The sequence below is a fragment of the Meriones unguiculatus genome, chromosome 2 (genome assembly GCF_030254825.1).
Source record: "Meriones unguiculatus strain TT.TT164.6M chromosome 2, Bangor_MerUng_6.1, whole genome shotgun sequence".
In the NCBI taxonomy this organism is placed as follows: Eukaryota; Metazoa; Chordata; class Mammalia; order Rodentia; family Muridae; genus Meriones; species Meriones unguiculatus.
The window spans coordinates 185,089,108-185,111,566 of record NC_083350.1 but is presented as its reverse complement, the minus strand read 5'-3'; the positions used below and the strand labels follow the sequence as shown (position 1 = coordinate 185,111,566).

General features: G+C 38.6%; 1 protein-coding gene across 2 annotated transcripts in view; it reads right to left on the bottom strand.

Annotated features, from left to right (window-relative positions):
* Nucleotides 1–260: 260 nt before the first annotated feature.
* Pdgfc (platelet derived growth factor C) overlaps nucleotides 261–22,459 on the bottom strand; it is a 157,158-nt gene continuing 134,959 nt past the window's right edge. For both annotated transcript variants that reach the window (XM_060378484.1, XM_060378483.1), the window contains 3 exons: nucleotides 11,137–11,344; nucleotides 6,254–6,468; nucleotides 261–1,843 (listed from right to left, as the gene is read on the bottom strand). In XM_060378484.1, coding sequence (XP_060234467.1) covers nucleotides 1,727–1,843; nucleotides 6,254–6,468; nucleotides 11,137–11,344 — 540 coding nt within the window. In that variant the 3' untranslated portion in view covers nucleotides 261–1,726. The remainder of the gene's footprint in view (nucleotides 1,844–6,253; nucleotides 6,469–11,136; nucleotides 11,345–22,459) is intronic.

The following is a 22,459-nucleotide window of genomic DNA, read 5'->3' as shown; positions in this document are numbered from 1 at the left end:
CACTGAAAAAAGGAAAATCATTCCGTCATTGTAAAACGACATCAGAAAGTAGAAGAAGGTAGGGAGGCTCAGCTGAAATGCTTTCTCTTCCATGTATTCCGAACTGGCAGATACATTCGTACAATGAAAGTGATGGTAACTTAGGACTTTTATGATCTTCATTTCCTTGGAATGATACAGACATGTTTACACTCATGGGTATACACATACACCACACACATTCACACACACACTTACAGAAACACTTCTACTTGTCCACAAAATGGCCACATTTTTTATTTGATGATTCAATACATTTTAATTAAAATAGTCACCACATACCTAGGCACAGTTTTAAGCATTTTACAAGCAATGTAGTATGATGATTTTCTTTTCAATTGCCAGAGTACAATGAGTGAACTCCTTAAATGATATACTTCTGTACATAAAAATATCCATGTATTTATACAAGTGTATGGAGCAGAGTTTAAAGGAAAATCCCCTAGCATTGCAATAAATAGGATGGGTCCTCACAGTGCAGCATAACCCAGAATACTATGTCTTGAAGTGGTCGCTCTGTTCTAGGAAGGTGCCTACGTGTTTCCTTGAGCTATGCTCCTATTTCCCACAGAAAGGATTACATTGGAAATGACTCCATGTGAGTGTATACACATGCTGTCTTATGTGCATCTCCCAGCAGACGGAACTGATAATAATGCCGTTGCTATCAAAATGTCCGTGCGACCTACCAATTCTCTCAACTTCCCTGTTCCATCTTTTCAAACACGGGTGACTCTAAGCTCTAGCACCATACAAGAAAGAAATACATGTGTTTTTGTCAGAGCAACAAGATTTTATATCATCCTTGCTCCTCTGGCTATAGCAATTCTGTTTAGAAAAAAATTTATCAAGCTAAAAATAATTGATCTATGTTGTCATAAAAAAGAATATTAAATACCTTTGGTAAAAATAGAAATATTTAACAAGATTAGAAAAGCCAACAGCTATAATGTCAAAAGTAGAATATAAAAATGTACACAACAAAACATATAAACCTCAAAGGGAAGGGACGGGAAGGCCACACCTCTGTGAAGGTGTGTCTCCTCCACAGCACGACTGTGCTTCTCTCCTTCCAATGGCAGAGAAGTTGCCAGGCACAGAAACTTCAGTCTTTCCTATCAGCATGGCACATTTAATTCGTAGCAACATTGCTGCTCTCTAAAAGCTTAGTTTGTAGAACACAGACCACTCAGATTTGAATATGCAAACATGAAGGGAAAATCCAAGTTTTTCTGCATTGTTCACAATCAAGTATGCGTTTTCACCTTTTGTGTCTATCTGTGTGTGTGTGTGCTGACATCACTTGCCCACATTAAGACAGCTAAGCTATAGCACACTGTCAGTGAAGAAGAAATGCTGTCACTCTGGAGCTTGCTAGCAATCTACAAACATTTCATTTGTTTCCATGGCTGCAGACCTCTTCCATTCGTTTGGGCTTCCTCTAAAAAGCAGTGCTGTGTGACTGATTCCTCTTGGAGCCTCTTCTTTCAGAAGACAGTTTAAGACCTGCAGGTGGAAGGCTGCTGAAGCAGACAGCTGAGACTTTGGATGAAGACAATGAGCATGATCTTTAGCACAGCTGTGGCAGGGTCGGAGAGCCCTGTGGCTGACACACTGGTGGGGGTGAGGGGTGCTAGTGGGTGATGCAGAATGCCAGTGCGGATGTGTGCTGCTGTGGAGGATGTGATTATCCTCCTGAATTTCCTCTGCACACACAGTCACATTCCTCATGGTGTTCCAGGGCCACATCAGTGAGCGACTTATGCAATCCCCTGACGCCAACTTTCGGTCTTAACTGAAGGACCTAAAAAGGAGTAAAGATACAATTTTGAAAATTAATGTTTACTATTGTGTTTGAGTTCATGGATAAATAACACATTCACAAAAACAACAAAGCAACAGCAGTAAATAAAACCAACAATCTTGTTACCTAAGAAAGACTTACTCTTTTTTGTGTTCTATAATGAAGTTTCATACATGTTCCTCTCTTCTAGCTCCCAAATCACCCACTGTCATTTCATAAAAGAAAGGGTGCCAGAAGTTGCAAAGCACATTGCCCCCAGAATACAGAACAGCTTCTAAATGGAAAGACTCGCCATGTGTTTATTACTTTCTAAATGCAATCATACAAGAGACAATTTCACCTCAAGTATTTTGAAACCACTAATTCATAATTTGTTTTTCTGTTGTTTTGGCTTGTTCTTCTCATACATTTATTCACACACTGTGTAAATATTTACACTTGATAAAGCACACTCAGCCACAGGTATAGCGTGCAGAGAAACTTGGTCATTGCACAGCTGAGCTTGCTCAATTACGCCACTCATTAATGTTCTTGGCTACACTTCAAGTCCTCTATAAACTTGATGAGATGAATTAGAGGTACTTCATAGGCACCAGCCTCAGTCACAGCACAGTTTCTGCAGCTGAATCTTACTGAGCAATGAGTGCTAAGGAGGCTCAGCAGTAACAATGATGCCTCTAACAAATGAACTTATTCACAGTTTGGATTGTTCAGGTTTCAAACAAAAATACAGCTACCAAAATTTAAAAGGTACCTTTATAGTACACTGTGACAAAAGGATCTAGTTGTGTATTTCTATTAAAAAGTATCTGAAGTATTGGACACTCAGTATTTCTTATCACAGAAACCATTAATTGTAGGAATTATATTGTTAGGATCAAAAACAAAGACCAGAGGACATAATGACATGAATGTGTTCAGTTTCTCTGCTTTCTGCTTTCCATGTTTAACATAGAGAAGTCCATAGAGTGACGATGAATCCTGTAAATTGTTGTTAATCCACAGAGACACAAATTATATCTCATGACTGTCTAATGACTTACAAAAGAAACCTGGGGAATGCATGCCTAGCTTCAGATGCACGTGATTTAACAGAGCTTAATTATCTCACATTTTTTGAATACTTACTGGGTGCCAGGCACAATAATAATGTGTTTACATACTTTAACTCACAATATTCCTATGAGGTAATCTATAGTTATTACCTTTCTTCACACATGAATAGATAGATTTAGACACAATAAAGGAAAAATTTATATTTGCATATAGCCCAACAGACGAGTTATTAAAAGCAGAAAAATAAATAATTTAATGAAACCTCAATACCATTCATCAGGTTATTTAGCAACTTACTTTATCTATAGACTTCAAAGTCTCAAAACAAGTATCAGAATGCTGAACTTGGAAAGCAGCATTTTCAATCCACTACATTTCATAACTCTGGACCAAAAGTCAGTAGCAAGTTTGTGTTTCTTTCATGTAATATTGACTAATTAGAGAGCTGGACATTGTTTTATGCCACTAGTGCTTTACACTAGCTGGGGTGTTATGAATTATAAAATTGTTAATGGTGCTATTCTTTATCATACTCCTGCTTCATGTTTCTTTTTCTTTCCTAGAATATGGACTTTTAAGGCAAATCTTAGCATCAGTAGAGCCAGTCATCAATTCCCACCTCCACTTCCATGTTTCTCTGCTCCGCAGGAAAGAAACACGGTATTACAGGTGAAGTTCCCCTGCAAGCTGGACAGTGGCCCAGGCTGCACCTCTACCTCCTGAGACACACCTTCTGGTCATCTTCTCAAGAGCAGAAGACTCTTGTTCCAGTCATTTTAACAAACAGGAGAGGACATTCTAGCATGAGTGTCTGTGTTATTGTTTTGTTGTTCTTTTAAATTTACATTTGAAGTTTTTCATTTTTAGAAGATGCCACTAGAAATGATAGTTTACCAGCAGATCCCAGTCAATATAAAATATAAATATCTGGACATTAGAATGTGGATTAGGATGAGAGAGAGAGTGAGAGAGAATCCAACCGAAGAAATACTTGAGATGTGGCTCAGTTGTAGGTTATGGTGTTCACTGAGAATAAATGAAATTCTGAGTTCACTCCTTCTATGAACAACCCAGATGTAGCTCAACCAAAAAATGGATAAAGACACTGTAGTACATCTACACAACGGAACACTATCCAGCTTTTAAAAACAAGGATATCGTAAAATTTTCAGGCAAATGGATGGATCTGGAAAAGACCATTCTCAATGAGGTAACCCAGACCCAGAAAGACCAAATATGGCATATATTCACTTATAAGCAGATATTAGTCATACAATATGGGATAACCGCACTAAAAATCTATAGACCAAAAGTAGCTAAGTAGCAAGGAGGACCTAGAGAGAATGCTTAATTCTCATTCAGAACGGCAAACAGAATAGATACTGGAAGTGGTTGAAGAGAGCGAACAGGATGGGAGCCTTCCATAGATGTCCTCTGAAAAACTATACCCAGCTGGGGATCAGTTGCTGAGACTCACAGCCAAACTTTGGGCAGGACACAAGGAGTCTTATGGAAGAGTGGTGGGATAGAAGGACCTGTAGGTGACAAGAGATCCACAAGAAGACCAACAAAGCCAACAAATCTTGGCCCAGGAGATGATACACTAAGCAAGGACCACGCATGGAGAGGACCCAGATCTCCTGCTCAGATGCAACCAATAGGCAGCTCAGTCTCCATGTAGGTTATCCAGTAAGGGGACCAGGGGCTGTCTCTGACGTGGATTCTGTTGCCTCTTTGATCACTCCCTCTGGGTAAGGAAGATTTGCCAGGCTACAGAAGAAGAGGATGCAGGCAGTCCTGAAGAGATTTGATAGTATGGGGCACTTTGTTAAGGGAAGAGGGCTCCATCTTTCTGAAGACTAGATACTTTTGTGATTGGGTTCACCATAACATGAACACACGAAACTGTATGAAATGGTTGCAGCATTAGGAAGGATGAGAACCACTGATACTTGGACCTGGCAGAGGGATGTTTGGAAGCAGCCGGTGTGGGCGTGAGTGTAGAGAGGGGAGAGTGGCAGTAATTATACTCCCAGCGGATGCCAGTTATGGACAGTTATTTCTAAAAGGAAGGCAACCACCTTCAAGCACGCTGCCTAGGCAGAGGCTGGACTATTTCCAGATGTGAATTAAACATATTGTTGGTAGATACAACAAGTTCATGGTAGATCTGGGATGAAAACAGTCTCTTGTCTTCTGCATCTCCACGCTTCTCCCTGAACTTTTTCAACCATCAGCACAGTATGGCTGAAAAGCAGGAAAATGTGTCAGGGGAAGTGCAGTTTATGACACTTTCACATGTAGATTGAAGAGTAGAGGGCTTCAGCGATATCATAACATACACAAAAAAAACCATCATTTTTGGGGGGCACAATTTAAAAATGATGGGAAAAAGTTCAACGAAAATCAAATCAGAGAGTCAGACTTAAATCAAAGTGCAGCGTTAAAATTGTAACAATTAAATCTGAACCACCAAGAAAGTATCTTTTCTGGACACACGCCAACATATATGCTGATGCTGATGCTAGAGAAAGAGGGATTTACTCAAGGTATTCCAGCATGGATGAATCAGGTCTTTTTGCTGTTGTTGCCCAAGCTAGCCTTGAACTTCTGGGTTCCACTGGTCTCCCTTTTGGTATCCACAATATCCAGGGCAGCAAGTATGTAGAACTAAGCCTGCCTGCACTTATGAAGATTTTGATTTTGTTGGTTTCCAAAGTTCTACAATGCAGTGATTACTATTTCAGATTATGTTTTTGTGAAGTAAAATATCAAATAATTCATGCAACATGGAGCATGGCATTTGAGGCAACAAGGTCAATATGAACTCTGGCATAGCTGTAACTATGTCCTCACACTATTTGTGTTCTGACACCAGACCGTCTGTGAAAACAACTACCCAAGATCTTGTTGCTCAAAATTAGGCAGCGAGTTGTCTCTAAGGTTGTCTTCAAACAGTTCGCCTTTAATACCTTGAAAAAATTAATACTTGAAAGAAATAAAAATCTTTTATGATTGGGGCAAGGGTTGTTTCTCAGCAGTGGGACACTTGACAAGCAAACACAGAGTCTGATCACAGTATCACAGAAACAACAACAGCATCAACAAAACAAAAACCTCACCATCAGCAATGAACCACCACGGCACAACACGCCTTCTGAATTTTCAATGCCTGAGTCCTAACTTAAGGGCCCTGGTTTTAAAAGTGAAAATGCAACGCTTTGTAGACGTGGTTCTTGTATGTAAGTGATGGCAACATGTCCTCCCCAGACACAAGTGTGTTTTAGATTCTTTCTTTTGTTTTTAGGACACAAAATGTCCCAATACAAACTGCAAAGAAAATGATGCACTTACCTCATGGTACTTTTTCGTAACTTTTCGTGGGACACACTGACATTCATTGCAATTATGGAGGCAACAGGCACAGTTTCCTCCACAGCGCTTAACCAGGAGACAGCCTGGCCAGAAAATGGTGTCTGTCCTCTTTAGCTCTTCCCGTATGGACACCGAGAAGTTACGAGGTGTGCAGCTGTAGAGTTTTACCTCCTCTTTGAGAAGGTTCAGATTCACTGTAGGATATAAAGAAAAGCAAAGAAAAAAATGATGCTTGTGCATTGAGTCTGATTGCGCTTTTTAAGCTCCTTTTATAGAAGAGATCTGGTTATTCCATAAATGACGACCCTAACAATATCCCTTCTCATCTTAACTAGGTTGTGTGGCTCTATAGCTCACAAATTGGACTTTCTGTTTCATAGTAAACAAAGCTTCATTATGACTTAGTGACCAATGAGATGGTGGCATTGTGCAGTATGAACGGCAGAGCCAAGGAAACAGTTTAGAACTATAAATAGGAAACTTTATATAGAGAAAAGGGGCTACACCTTTTAACCTTGGTCAAAAAACAGACAAAGAGAGCATTGCAGGGAGGAACAGCATGTAGGAGTATGAATGCTTTGATTAAAAGGCCAATGTAATTTTCAAAAGGATTATAGGCTCTTACAATTAGTGCAGAACAGCTTACCCAAACCCATCCACAGTACTACTGCCATCGTTCTAGCTGTAAGGAGCACAAAATATAAGGAGAAGGAAGAAAATGTTTTTGATGACAGCTGAATGGACAATAAATGAAAGAAATGGTGTGTCAGAGTGAGAGCAGAAGCTGGAAAGCTGATCATCAGTGTCGTAGGTACTGGTGTTCTCTGAAATGTTGAACAATTTGGTCCTTTCAGATTCCTAGTGTTCTCTTGTTGAAAGATGAAGGAGTGTCTAATTTATAGCCACTGACTCTCTTCTTTCAAGGAAGTTGTTTAACTATATTATGCTTTAGTTTTTACTTTTGACAAACAAACATAATATCATTTGAAATGCAGAGAAATTCCCCTGAATTAACATTGTTTTATTCTACATGAACATTGCCTCAGGAAAGTTATGTTAAAACAATGCCATGTTTACTATAAATTTATACATAAAAATAATTATAGGGTATATATTTCTAATGTAGTTTTAGTTTTTGTCATATAGCTTTGCTAATTTTTTTCCTTAGAAATATTCCAGGTATAACATAAGTATTTCTTACCCCTGTATTTATTCAGGGTTCACTTTTAAGGTTAGTAACTATCTAAAATATATTGCTATGAAAATATAAGAATATGAAAAATATAAGAATGGGGATAAGTATCTTTAAACTAATACTGGAAAGACTATAAAATAGAAATAAAAGTTCTTTTTTTCTAATCTAAGTGTGGTTTTAAATAGTAACAAATTTTTCGTGAGACTCCAATTCTGAAAAATAACATCAGCAATTTTAATAGTTTTTTATTTTTTATTTTCCTTCACAATTTATTCATTATATATCCCGATTGAAGGCCTTTCCCTCAACTCGCCCAGTCCCACCCTTCCTCTGTCTTGCCTTAATCCCCTTCCTCTTGAAAATAAGAACAAAGCCTTTGTTTTCTTGACTTTATTAAACTGATATAGTTTGTCAAGAGGTGCTTTAAAATTTTTGAAGGAACATGTTAGGTTATGAATATTTAATTGTAAATTATGACCATACCATGTTCAGCTGGAACAGTGATTAAAAACCTAGGTCAAGTGGATGAATGTCCAAACCAATGCTAATAGGTTCATGTCAAACACTTACTCAGCTGAAAAAGTATTTTTTAATTCAATAGGAAATCATAGTTTTGAGTGTTTAAGGATTTCATCTGAAAATGAACCCGTAAAAGCAAATTTATCAAAAAACTGAAAGCAAATGAGTTTTAAGAGTGGCAAGCTCCCTGTGAAGACCAATCATCACTAGCAAAGTGATCGCTATGTTAACGATGTCACTGATTTTACCATATTCTGTCTTGGTGAGGTATTGGCTTTTACATACATTATCACTTTATTTTAAGGCTATGTGTGATTTGATTTGGTTCCTCTCTTAGAAAGAAATGATAACTGGACTGGGACGGAAAAAAAGTTGAGCAGCGCACCATACAAAGGCTGCTGCCACAGTCTGTATTTAAATCTTCAGAATATGAATGAGGCTCCCAGCTCAAAAAGGACCTTCACCTACCACACACACACACACACACACACACACACACACACACACACACACTTTTAAACATACTATTTCTCAAAACTAGAGAAGGGACTGCGTGTGTTCTCCTTAAAATGTTTACTTTACAAGAAAAGGCTGGGGTAGATTTCCCAAGTGTGCTCCTGTGTGTGCTACAATGTGAAAATTTAAACAGACTTTCAACTCTGCTTCCATTCATTCATCATGTTCTGCTCACAAGTCAAAAGCCCCCTTTGAAAGAATGCTTAAGCTTGACTTAGAAAATACCTTACTTCAGTCTTTCTTTCCCGTAGCCACACAATATGAATGAAAACTCTGAGTGAGTGAAAGGGATATAAAGAAAACCAGCCAAAACCCATCACTGCTTGCTAACAGATTATCCAGGGCTAATTATGGGCTTAAATTTGCATATCATCTAAAAATTTATGAGACTCCCTCCAAAAACTTCAAAGTAACATCAGCTTCATTAAAAGAAAATATTGCAAATGAAACTTCACACGCATTGTGCAAAATTTTAGCTAAAATAATGACAAAAAGAAAAATAAAGAGAAAAAAATGGAAAACAAAGGAATAAAAAGATCATGCCTTAAGGAATATTTTTATTAACTAAAATGTTATGTTGATTTCCCTCTGCAAAATACTTGCAAAGTAAACACACACAAATAAACAGCCTCTGGATCTCTTTACCTTTCTATGACTGCCTCCTGAAAGACCTTTCTAAAGAGTAAAGATACTGGCCATATCACCATGATTTTTCAAGGAAATTTTATCAGCACTGTAGGTTTTAACAGAAAGCATACTACTGACAAAAATCACAGCCACATTTTACTTTGTTAGCTCTTCCTTCTTCTGCAGATACTCAGCCCCAGGCTATCATATTACAGTAATGCAGCCTGGGGGTGGTCCTTCTGAGACGAATGTGGTAACACCGTGATATGTTTATTCTGGGGAAAAGCTACTTCAATGTCTAATTAGAGGCCTTTAAAAGTATTTCCCTGTTCCTCTGTGGAAAGTCTCTTGCAAGGAAGTTGCTCTTGTCTAGGGAGGTTAGCCCACACCTGCATTTTCGTTTGTGTAAAACTCTAAAGGTGTTTTCCTCACACTTGCTGTATACTTAAAAAGCAATATTTCTGGCAAACTTCAAAGGGCTTCAGGGTGTAGGTGCTAAATGAATACGTGAGAAATACGGATTGGCACTGGATTCTTTTACCTATAACTTGTGGCTACATCTATGAGCAGCAGGCATGGGGATCCAGTCTTAAAGGCATTGCTCAAAGAAAAAGTTTTAGGCTAGAAACCAGAATCAAAAAACTCCATGTGATCTTAAAAGCAATTTCTCACTTCTACTTCTGGACGTGCCTCATAATCTAATTCATGTTGCTAAGAAAGGTACAATACATGGAGTGTTCAGCTACTCTTGCAGAATTTCAGCTTCCTGTTCTGAAGTGCAGAACAGGGAAGTGCTGTTGGTAACTTAGTCATCACGATCAGATATGATAAATATGTTACAGCACTCAGCAGCTGGATAGGATTCAGCTGCCTGTGCCCTTGAACATAACCGTGTTCAAACACTTCTGAAAGGAAACCATGTCTGTCGGCAGAGTGAACTGCCAGGGCTGGGCAGGTCCAAACGTGACCCAAGGAGATGAAAGCTCATGATGAGGAAGGCTGCTAGGGTGTGCAGGAAGGGCAGCAACCAAGTTTCCTCTTACAGGGTTTAGAAAAGGCCCGGTGCATTGTGCTATGGTGAATGGCTCGAATCAACTAACTGCAGTTCCTCCCACATAAATTCTCCTGCGGTCAGCCCAGTCTCTGCGGCAGATGACAATGCTTCCTACAGACGGAAGCGGAGCTCTCTGAGTGTAGTCTCACTTTCCCGTACTGCCCTTCACTGTCATGTGTGTCTGATGCAGCTCTCTCACAATTCTGATGTTCCCATGAGAGCTAGCAAACCACATTGGAAACTTGGTTATTATCACTAACATTTCTTTTAACCATGAGAGATTGTTTTAATTATCAGAAATTTTCTCACCTTTTAAAAACAATAAAGCAAATTGTTCAAAAGTGAAGGTTTCAAGTTTTCTGTTCTTCTAAAGGCTGTTTTTGTTTTTGATTTTGTTTTTCCTTCTTTGCTGTGACTCCCATTTTGGGGACTACTCTCTTGAACCAATACAATTTCCCCTATCCTTTAGATCTCTCTAAGTTTACAAGAGAGATGCAGTCCTGCCCCAGGGAATACATAGTAAAGATGATTTCTACAAAACTTCCATATTTTCTAGACCTAAACCTGTTTTTTTTTCCAGCTCTAATCTTTTCTTTTAAATCTCAAAATGTAGATTAGAATAAGCAATGATTCTTGTCAAACTAAAGAGTGTTCCAACAGAATAATATTTAATGGCATAGGAATTGATGAGAATTTTCAGCAAAAGTATCTCTTGATTTTCCTTTTGTTAACATTTATAATATATTTATACATTATAATATATTTTAAATATATTATATATTGTATATTAATATAAAACATTTTAATATATATATTATATTCATGTTCTTCGATGATAGTTGTTTAAGCATATCACTGAAGGCATTCTAAACACGCCCTTTTAGAAACTGTGACAAAGACATCTGAAGACATCAGACACTAATGAAATGAAATGAGGAAGAGGAAGCTTACCTTTGCTTTTCCTCCCATAGAGAAATGCTTTCCCCAAAAGCTGCCATGTTGGCTTGTAGAGACTGTCCAAGTCCATCTGCCATCGGTCAGGCTCCAGATAGCGAATCAGCTCTTCCAAGGTACTGAAGGCAGTCACAGCATTATTGAGCAGGTCCAGCGACAAGGCCGAAGGAGGCAACACGGAAGGACTTGTGGCTTCGGGGACTTGCTGAAAGCAAAACGGATCCCTTGTTAGCTATTTAAAAAACGACAGTGTTTTCCTTTTCCAGATGTCCACCAGGACACTCAGACTTATGCAGGAAGCAAGGCTGCATTCAACTCAAGTCAGGAGTTACATTTTGAAGCAGGGTCTAGTTGTATATATCTGTAATACCATGACACAGAAAAAGGCTGAGGCAGGAGAATCTCAAATATGAGGTCAGTCTAGGATTGTTTTGTGATATTTTATCTACAAAAAAAAAAAATTAAAGAAAATAAAAAGCAAAACGTAATTGCTTTACCAAACTTCATGTCGATAAACCGTGAGCAAAGTATAAGAGACACTTATTGCTATTACCATGAGCTAAGGTTGCTGGGAATATTGTTTCTCATAATAGAAAACTAAAAGTACACACACTGTGCAAATCAGTGGTTCTGTTGAGCCCAGTGCCAGCTATAGGGTATAGATTAAGAACGAGATAAAAAGATTAATGACATGAAGGTCTAAATACAGGTCTAACAAATATTAATTCTTTAGGAAAACAGAGTAGGCTTCTCTCATTTCCATAAATGATGGAAATCAACAATTCAGGAAACAAAATGACTGCAAATATTATAAGTAAAGCTTTTTCTGCTCACCTGACAATATAAAAGTAAAAAGCATTAAACCATAAAAGGTAAGCTTGAAATTTTTCCCTTATAATTTCCTTTTAAATGTTCCTTAAAAACCTTTCACATATGATTAAAGTACAATGGAAAAACCAGGAAAATACATGGTTAATCTATGTGACTGTTTCAGAGCTTATAACCAGTGCCTTCTTTTGGTCACTGTTTCACAGTGCTAGAAGGTGATCTTCACACCATTTGGAAAAAAATAATCAGCAGTCTTAGTGACCCTGTTGTGAACACAGTGAGCTACAATAACTACTGGCCCACCAACCTGTAGCCACTGGTTCAACCGTGGCACAAATTCTATGGAGGTGACCACTCTCTGACTGGAGTTAGGTCCCATTCCACGAGACAAAAGCAATACCTGGTACCATTGGTTTAAAAGCCTATGGCTAGACAAGAAGGTTGGAGAGGAGAACCTCCAGTTACCTGGCAATAGCAATAGTTCAAGCCTTAAATTCTTATTTTTACACACACAGATTAAGGAACTTCTCAACCTTTATCATTGACATATTTTGTTCTTGTAATAGATGGAGATTAATACACTGGTCATTGCATTCAGAATGAGAGACTGTGGAGGGCTCAGCTCTGAATGAAGCAGCTATATCAGATCCCTCCCCACAAGACTCAGGGATCATATGAGAAAATATGGCAGAAAGATTATAAGAGAGGTAGTAGACATCTACCGTGAAATATATTTGACAGACATGAGAATGCTATTGAACACATGGACTCACAGTGACTGTAAATACATTCTAAAGACCTACACAGGACCAAAGCAGACCACATGCCTGCATGCATGAGGGAGTTGCTCATGAAGTTCCATCTCTACTGAGAAACTATTGGCAACTGATGGCTGTTGAAAGGAGACAGTCAGTTCTGTTAAGGAAGGAGGTTCCTCAGTGGCTGCTTACACTCCAGGCAATGATCCTACAGCCATGTACACATAGGCAGCACTAAGTGTATCCAGTGGATTTATTTATTTCAAGAAAGAAAGAACACATGAAGGGTGAGGAAAATGCGGGAGGACAAATAGGAGAAGAATTAGAGGGGAGGGAGAGGAGGTAAATTTTATCAAACGCATTATTTTAATGTATGAAATTCTCAAACGATAACATCAATCTGTCCACAGGTCAACAACAGACTCACAATAAAAACTCTTGTACACTGTATCAACTTTCCCTCTTATTTCCCGATTCTCACTTTCCTTAACTTAGAAAATGGCCTAGTAGATACTACATGATTACATCAGAAGAATTAAAAACATCTGTGTGGAAGAAATGGCAATGAGGTTAATACTATACATTGTTCTTAGTGAGGATGACTGTTTGCTTCCCAACCCCCACACTGGGTAGTTCACAACCTTATGAAACTCCAGCTCCAAGCAATTTTTCACCTTCTTCTAGCCTCTGAAAGCAACTGCCCTCAGATAAATTTACATACAAAGAAAGAAGAGGTGAAAGCAATGAAAATACAAAATCAAAAATTGAAAATAAACAATTGAAATAATCTACTGAATAAACTACTGAAAAACAGTTTGAGAAATTCTCTTACATGCTTTTTTCATGGCTTTTGTCCTATACTGCTGAAGTGTGGCTTAATCTACCTAAAACAGGATATCACTGATCATGTGATTTCTCATCTAAAGGATAAAATCCAAATTCCTTACGCAGTATCCAGACCCCACGGCCAGGCCCTCTGCCTAGTGCTTACTCATGAGAGACATGCTCAGTTTGCTCCCTTCAGTACGGTTCCTTCCTAACAACCACACTTACTATACTCATCCCAGACTCTGCCCAGAGAAGTGCTGCTCACAGCCTCTGCAGGCTAATTTCCCTCCTATTGATGCAAATCTACCATATCAGCATCCTAGAGAGCTGCTCCATCCACACATTTATCTGTGGCAGCCTGGACCTCCCTAATAAGTGTATTTCAATTGTGCCCATTTGAGAAGCTCTCTCTAGGCACCTACAGGCCCCTTGTTTGAAAGGCAGAGCATGCTCTAGACACTAAGACGAAGCAGCACTCTTCTCTGGGCAGGGGCAGTCCTTCCAGGAACCAGAGGCTTGACAGTGCAGATGAGAGCCTTGGATGAGATCTTCCAGTTAACTTTAAAGGCCTAAGTTCAACAATGTCAAGTCCTAAAATATTGGGACTAATATATTCTTCAGTTATTTTATGATAGTTTTGCTCTGCCAATTGTTGCTGTTTTTATGTGTATGGGTGAGCAATGGTACTCATACACGCTCACACATGCACATGCATGTGAATGCTTGTACACATGCATGTAGAGGTGAGAAGTCTATTTTGTCTTTTCACAGGGCCTATACCTTGTTTGTATGCGAGAGGGTCCTTTGTTGGCCTGGGGCTCACTGATTTCTCTAGGAGCCTCAGGGACTGGTTTGCTTCTGCTCCACAAGCTATGGTATTAAAAGGACTTACTACAAAGCTTGGGTTTTTCCTTGGGGATGGAGAAATGAACTCAGGTCCTTAGGCATGCAAAGAAAACACTTCAACAACTGAACTGTCACCACAGGCCCCACCCATCGCTAAACTTTCAAGTGTGTAAATTCAATCCGGGACGCTGCCACATGCTCTGGATTGTCTAATTATCCATGTAACACAAAATTTCTTTGGTACATGGTATGCGATGGCCAGGAAGAAATTATGTTCTGGATATAATCAATGACCTAAGAAAGGTTTTGTTTTTCATCTAACCTCTTTGACTTAGACTGCTTAGATATCTTATATAAAAGCTGAATTTAAAAAAAAAATGCTAGTTTTAAAGACATAAGACAAAATGTATACATTTATATGAAATGCAATTTAAGAGACTTTTCAGACATTATGGCATATATTTCATGATTATGAAAATACAAAGTTTTAAAATCCGTGCATAAAACAGGAAGAGCCAAGCAAAATGTGTATATTGAATCATCAGATGGAAGATGATGGTATGAACAGTTAGTTAAGATGTATACAGCTGAGTATCATCCAAGTTTATTGGCTTTCTTTGCTGCCTCTAGGTCTGTTAGGACCTGAGTAAAAAAGCTACAGTTGGAATCAATATTACAATATAGTCCATAATAATGATTAAAAAATAATAGGCCTGTGGTACAGGAGCAGCAAAGTATAGGCACTTTGGGTTCAGTGAAATCTCCATATCAAAGTCTCCCCAAAATGACAAAAGTTGGAAGTAAAGCCTCCTGTCATGTGCTTGTGTAGACTGACTGGCACAGATGCAAAACTGCAAAGCTTTAGGAGAGCAGATTTCAAAGTGAATAAACGCATACTGCCCCCTCCCTAAAGATTCCCACCAACAGTAAAGCAAGGAAAAATTAATGCACTTTCTACTGGTTCCGCGAACTGCCCCTGGGTGGAACAGAGTGAAGCCTGAATATTCAGAGTTCTGGTTATAGGGTTTTTTGTTTTTTGTTCTTTTTTTTTTTTTTTTAAGAATAGGCAGACAATAGAAAACAGAAGTTAGAGAAAAGAACACCCTCTAATTTCTTCAATTTATATTTCCTAATTGCTGAAGGCCATTGTTGAGACTAGACTTTCAGAATTTTTCTGCTATATTTAGCACAGGGAAAATTCAAACAATATGTTTGATATTTAAAAGTATTTAAGGACCTCCAAGATAATTCTCAGATGATTCTCAAGCCAGTAAAGGCACCTGCAGGCCACCCTGGTGACACGAGTTTGATCTTCAGGTCTCACATAATGGAAAGAGAAAACCAACACCACAAATTATTGCTTGACTTCTACAATAAACAAATAAACACTTTTTAAAAATTGTAAAGTGTTTATGATTGGCTTGTTGAATTTGAAAGATTTGGAAGACCCTCTGGACTTGATTTTCATGTCCTTTACATTCTAGTTCCTTTATCTATGTAAAGATAGGGAACCATTATGTGCCCGTAGATGGAATGTCAACAAACAAATGAAATTTACAAATGGTGATTTACAAATGGTTTTCAAAGCTTCCCCTCAGGACAGTGCTACCGCCAAACTTACAGTCCATCCATCAAATTATTTAACAAGCATTAGGCACAAATCTATGGATGAGCTATGGTATAGCCTTGGTGAAAGTCATGCTTCCTAAGCCGAATACTCTGTAGTCTTCTCTCTCCCAAAGAAAGCCAAAGAGACAATCTGTGAATCCCTTAAGTGATCAGACAAGTATCACACAAGTAGGTACAGATCACAAAAAGAGCACTTGGTATAAAAGAGTATTGGTGAAACAAAAACATTTTCATTTTGATTATTGAAAATTTATTATCTAGCAGTGTTTGAGGTCAAACCAAGTGTTGGTCAAATGAAGTGAATCGATGTTACTGGAGCTGGGCGGCAAGCCTGGGACAGAAGTCAGTTTCCCTATAGACTTCTCCAGTGAGACATTCCATAGCCAGTGTTTTAGTGCTCTGTGTTTACTGTGCTATGTTAAGAGTTTTAGTCACTTATCATCTTTGCCTTTAATTTAGAAAAAGAGAAGCTGCCTCCCTGTTTGGAAAAGTACAGTCTGAATTGCTTGTCACTTCACAATAGTTACTGCTTTCTAAAAAGACTAGCCTGTGTCTGCATGGCAAGGGCTATTTTAAAAACACAGCATTTACAGTGAGGCTTCTCTGGACAAATACACACACAAATGTTTATCTTGAGTAGCATAGCAACTGTAAAGCCATAGTGCCAATCACGATTTATGATACAGTATTCGCAGTCAACTCCATGCAGCAGATTTTAGACTGATAAGGGTTGCATTTCATTCATGCCTAACACAGTTAAGAAGGCTTATCGGCCTCCATGATTGTTGTTAAAAATAAAACAACTAAGTCAAAACTGTTCAAAGTCAGGTATGTGCCTATACTTCTAGTTACTCAGGGGGCTGAGCCCAGGAAGTCAAGGCTAGCGCAGGCAACCTAGAGAAGACTCATCTCAGAAAGAAAAGGATTTTAAAAATCAAGCCTTACAACAGCCTTCGTGAAGGTGTGTCCAGCCTCATTTATATAATGTCAAGTTGATATATTGCATATAACTTTGATTTTAAGAGCGTTAGCTGCAGACAGGGCATGCAGACAAAACTGCTTGCCAGGAATAACTGACAGCCATTTCTTTAAAACACAAGAACGCCCTGGAACAATCCATTTCAACATGCTTCTTTCTGCTTTCCTCTTGCTCTCATCTAAATTCATCCAAAAAGTTATCTGGGTTTTGTTTTTAAATTATTTTTAAGCCAGCAGAGAAAAGCCAACACTTGCATTCCGACCAATGGACAGATGTTAAATACTGTGTGGGTGATGGAGATTAGATATTTAAGTTAAAAGTGCTAGGGAAGACAGCCAGTTGTGCTCACACCAAGACTCTACAGAGTCTTACAAAAAGATCACTGCAGTTGAATTTACCTCGATAGTCTGATGTCCATCAGGCTTTGCAACTAAAAGAGAGCTGCAGACTTCAGCCAGCACTGTGGCGCAGTGCCTTTAGTGGTGAAGCCTGCAACGGGCTTTGAGAGGCTGTGAACTTCCACAGCTCCAGGACATCCTGGAAGCAGCAGGACCTTGCCGAGTCTTATGTATAAAAAAACAGGAGATGGCAAGTTCGATCCCGACTGGCGTAAATGCAGCGCAAATCATGTTCCTCCGTAACACTTCTCACTAACTTGATGAACTAACAATTCCAAGGGGCTCCACTTTCTCATCAGTGATACCTAAGCCACAGGCCCCAACTACATTTGCAAAACAAGACCCCATTACCTTCTAATCCTATCCCCCTAACCTGTTTGCAGCCTCCAGAGTTTGCACCTGAGCCTTAGGCACTAGAGACAGGCTCCATGGCAGAATGGAGAGAGCTGGTGGCTGGTGGGTGGGAGTCAAGGGTTTCCACTTTTTCGGTAAAATGTGCACTGTAATGACCTATGTTGAAAACCTGAATTGAACAGGGTGACTGTGCAAAACAGCCCCCAACGCACTTTCCACTGGCACACCTGTGGGAAGCCAACGTGGGTTTATTTTGTTTAGAATTTTTTTTCCTACCAAGATCTGAGAAATTATTTCTCTAAATCAAAAATGACAGGCAAAAACGAACAAACAAACAAAATGAAACAGTTTTGCAGCTGAAAACACGAAAAAGCAAAGTATCATATGACTGTGACCTTTACTTTATCACAGTGAATACTTGGGAAATTGCTCTTTATAGTGCTCAAGAAATGATGGAGAGTAGAAATTTCTCTTTATACTGCTCAAGAATGGGAAGCTTGAACAGATGAAAAAAGCTAACACCCCTTGCAGAGCTGGAAATGGTGTCTACCATTCCAGCACCCCCCACCACCAAACACACACAAACTCAAACTATCTCTCAGCAGCCTTAAGGAGAGCTGTGCAATGTGTAGACAGATCCTCGCGTAGAGGACATTATACCTGATAGTCCAAATTACATGTTCAATATATTTACTAGAGAAGAGACTAAGCTTCATTGTACCATTGATGAAGGAGACTATTTTGAGGATTTTTATTTAAAATAGACCAATAGGGAGCAGCTGGAAAGATGTCTCAGCAATTAAAAGTGCTTTTTTTTTCTCTTGGAGAGGAAGTGGGTTTGATTCCTACTGGTTTACAACCATCTGGAACTTCAGTGCCAGGGGATCCAACAACCTTTTCTGACCTCCAGGAGCCCTAGGCACCCAAAAAGTACACACACAGACACACAGGCCAAATACTCAGACACATAAAATAAGACATCTCTAAAATCATTTAAATGGACCAGCAGTATGGAGTATAACATATATTTCTAAATATAATGCATACTTACATTTATGTAAATATTATACGTGGCTATATCAAATTTGAAATATTGCTGCTAATTAATTAGCCTCCACGTACTTTCAGATACAGCTCACCTTAAAGAGGGTGATCTATGTCTCATGATCAGAATGCACATGCAATAAGTATTTTAAAACCACTGTCAGAAAGGGTTAACTGTCTTTTTAAAGAGTTTTATTTCATGATGGACAGGCATATCCTCAGCTAACTTGATGCTCTAGGTGGTGCCATTTGCCAGTTACCTTTCTATTGGCCACGTGATCTGTACTTTACAATGACCCTGGTCCAGGTAGTTTCTGTACGGAAACTGCCCAAAGGTTACATCCATTATCTGAAGTGCTCTTTCCTTAGCTTACTGCTGACATGGCACCCCCATGACAGAAGAGCTTGACTGAGGAAGCCCACAACTCACTAAGCACTGCCTACCAATACTCTGTTCCTCCAACCAGCTGACTGAAAGTTATCCACACTTAGTTCCCAAGTACTCAGATTTGTAGTACTTTTTACTGCTATCATTAAGCTAGTTAAACACTGTATAACCCAATCAAATGTGTGTTATTTGCTCTTCAAAACTGGCATGAATGCTGGAGGAATTCCATATACATGAGATGCTGTAAAATTTGACATTCAATTGGGTATGAAAGATATAACTGTAGAAGGTAGGAGGGAAGGACCACATAAGGTCTGAGATTGCTTTCAAGTGTATTGGAGTTCTCATTTGTACAAAAACAAAAACAAACAAACAAAATAGAATGCCAGGATGAAAGGGCTATAACTGAAGCATTATGAATATGGTTCTTGGAAGAAAGAGAACAGAGTTTAAGTTAACAAATTGTGCTTCTACAGTTATGAAGAGAAGTAAATTTAAACTCAGTGTTTACGGTATGAGTCTCATTTTAGTGGTTCTCTACTTGAACACTCAAGTCACCTCATGCACGGCTTCAGAGGCTGCCTGAGTTGGCTTCCACTCAATTCTAAATGAAGAAACACATTTAGAGTATCATCCACTACTCTTTTACTTTGAAATTGCCTTGAATTTTACACATTATACTGTTACATTTAATATGTAAATACTTCCACATACCATACTTGTTGGAACTAAATCATATACATTCTGCATGAGAAGAGATTTAGTAAAACTAAAGCCATCAATCTATTCTGGAGAAATGAAGGCATCTTAAGCGATCAGTTCTGAATCTTGACATTAGTTTAAAGCTATAGATTATATCTTGAGCTCTTAGCATCCTGAGACTTCATTAATCTCTGTCTTGCAGGCAGAAGGGCTCATTCATGGGTTTATGTGTTGTGACTATTTATGTTTCACAAATCGACTTTGCATCTAACATCAAGAGAAGTGCTTTGGGTATTATTTTTATCCTATAATCATTAATCTATGATAGGTGTTCTACTCTGAGCTGGAAAAATCTTTCCATACCACACCACAGAATTTTAGATGAGGATGCTTATGAGGGCACCAAATTGATGGTAAAAAATTTCTGTTGAACCAGTTGATATTGTGAAGTCTCTTTTGAAGCAAAACACATGGTCTCTATTCTAGATTGAATCCCTTTTAAAACTATGGACTGATCAGGTGTATTTCTCACTTTTATTTATGATAGATTTTCTTCTAATTTTTTACTTATACCTGATATAGTGCTTTGAATTTTTCTTTTTTCAACCAGAAAAGAATCAAGGTCCAAGGGAAAAGAATTGCACAGACAGCTCAGTATTTTTTTCAAGCTTGTATTACGCTTGTATTCTTCAGTACAAATCAGTTCCATGCCAATATACCAAGAGCACATGCGGTGGGAAGGAAAAGTGGTAGGGAGAAGTTGGGAAGCTAGGATTGGAGTGCATTTGGTCAAAAACCACTATATTCACGTATGCAATTGAAAATAAGTACATGAAATGGTATAAGTCTGGAGTATAGTTCAGTGGTAGAGTCCTTGCTCAAAGTACACCTGATGCTCACCTTCAGAACAAAACAAATATAGTTGTAATGAATGAATACTTTCCTTAAGCAAGATTGCATCTTACCACAGATTGACGAAGTAAATAAAGAAGTTAAAAAAATGAGAAAAAAGACATCACAAGAGAAAAGTCTGAAGATTATACCTGTCCCTCTCCCTCCCTCTCCTCATCTCTCTCTCTCTGTCTGTCTGTCTGTCTGTCTGTCTGTCTGTGTGTTTTGTGTCAGGGTTTTATAATGAGGCTCAGGCTGTCCAGTTATTCACTATGTAGTTATGGTTGGCTTCAAGCTCAGCCTACCAAGTGCTGGGAGTACAGGTCTGTGCCACAATCATGCTACCTTTTGAAAAAGTCAAGGGTCTTTCAAATTTTTATTTTATTTTTTATGTGTATTGGTATTTTGTCTGAACACATGTCTCTGTACCACCAATGTGCCTCATGCTTTAGAAGTCAGAAGATGACATCAGATTTCCTGGGCCTGAAATGACAGATGACCGTGTGGTTGCTGAGAATCAAACTCAGGAGAAAGTAGCCACTGTTCTCAAGAGCTCTCCTTTCACAGAAATTGAAAACTATAAATTAAAAGTTGACATTTTAAAATTAATGCCTAATGAAGTTTGAGGTTAAGCAGAAAGAATTGTATGAAACAACAGAAGCCCTTCCAGTGAAATTAGTACCTCCATTATGTAAGGAGACACACAGGATGCTATGACTTTGGGAAAACAACTTACATAGACGGTAATTACACAGATCTTATCAAGGCCTTCCAATTGCACACTTTAATGATGTGACATTTAATGGTGAATATTAAGCTTCTCTTAGTGTTCTAAAGGTGACTCTAAGGACACAGAAGGGACTCCAAAGGACTCCAGTGAGAAATTCATTCCCTGCAAAAGGGCAAGTCACAAGTGGTCCCAGGAACTCAAAAGAAAATAAATCTCTGGTAGACTAGAAAGTTCTTTGTGTTACTTTTATCGGTAAAGGCATTAGGATAACCCAGGGCTTTGTCACTCATCATACGCCACAAAGAAAGGAAAATACTTATGTCAGAATGTTTGAGACGACTTTAAGGAACTCATCCAGAGCATGTGTCATTCTCTTTAATACCTCCTCATTCAGGTGTTGGAAGTCAAGACTGGGCATGCAGTGGGCCTCACGCTTCAAGGCCTCAAACATTTCTTTCTCTGCCACAACTAATTATATTTAATGCTATTTCATTAACTTACACCAGCAGGAAAGTGAGTTTTCTTTTTACCCCATCAAAATGCCACTCTACAAGAAAAAGTATTTCCTCCATAGGAATGCAAAATGATACAAATACAGTTTCAGAGGTGGCATTACACACTGCACAGAGCTATTTGTCAATGTATTAAAAATACCTGAGACAGATTTTATTTTATGGTTTTGGATAATTGCCACTTTAATGAATTTCTATTTTTCTTTATTTAAAAAAAAAAAGATGAAGGAGAAGAAGAATTCAGTGGTATCACAGGTCTGTAAGGCAGAGGCCAGTGGCTCTCTGAAAGTTTAGCCCAGCCTGGACTACAGAGCCAGTTTCAGGTTTGCCAGGGCTGTTACACAGAAAAATCTTGTCTTAAAAAAACAAACAAACAAACAAAACCAAAAACAACAACAAAAAAAGAGGTTTTAGTATAGGCGTAGTTTTCTTA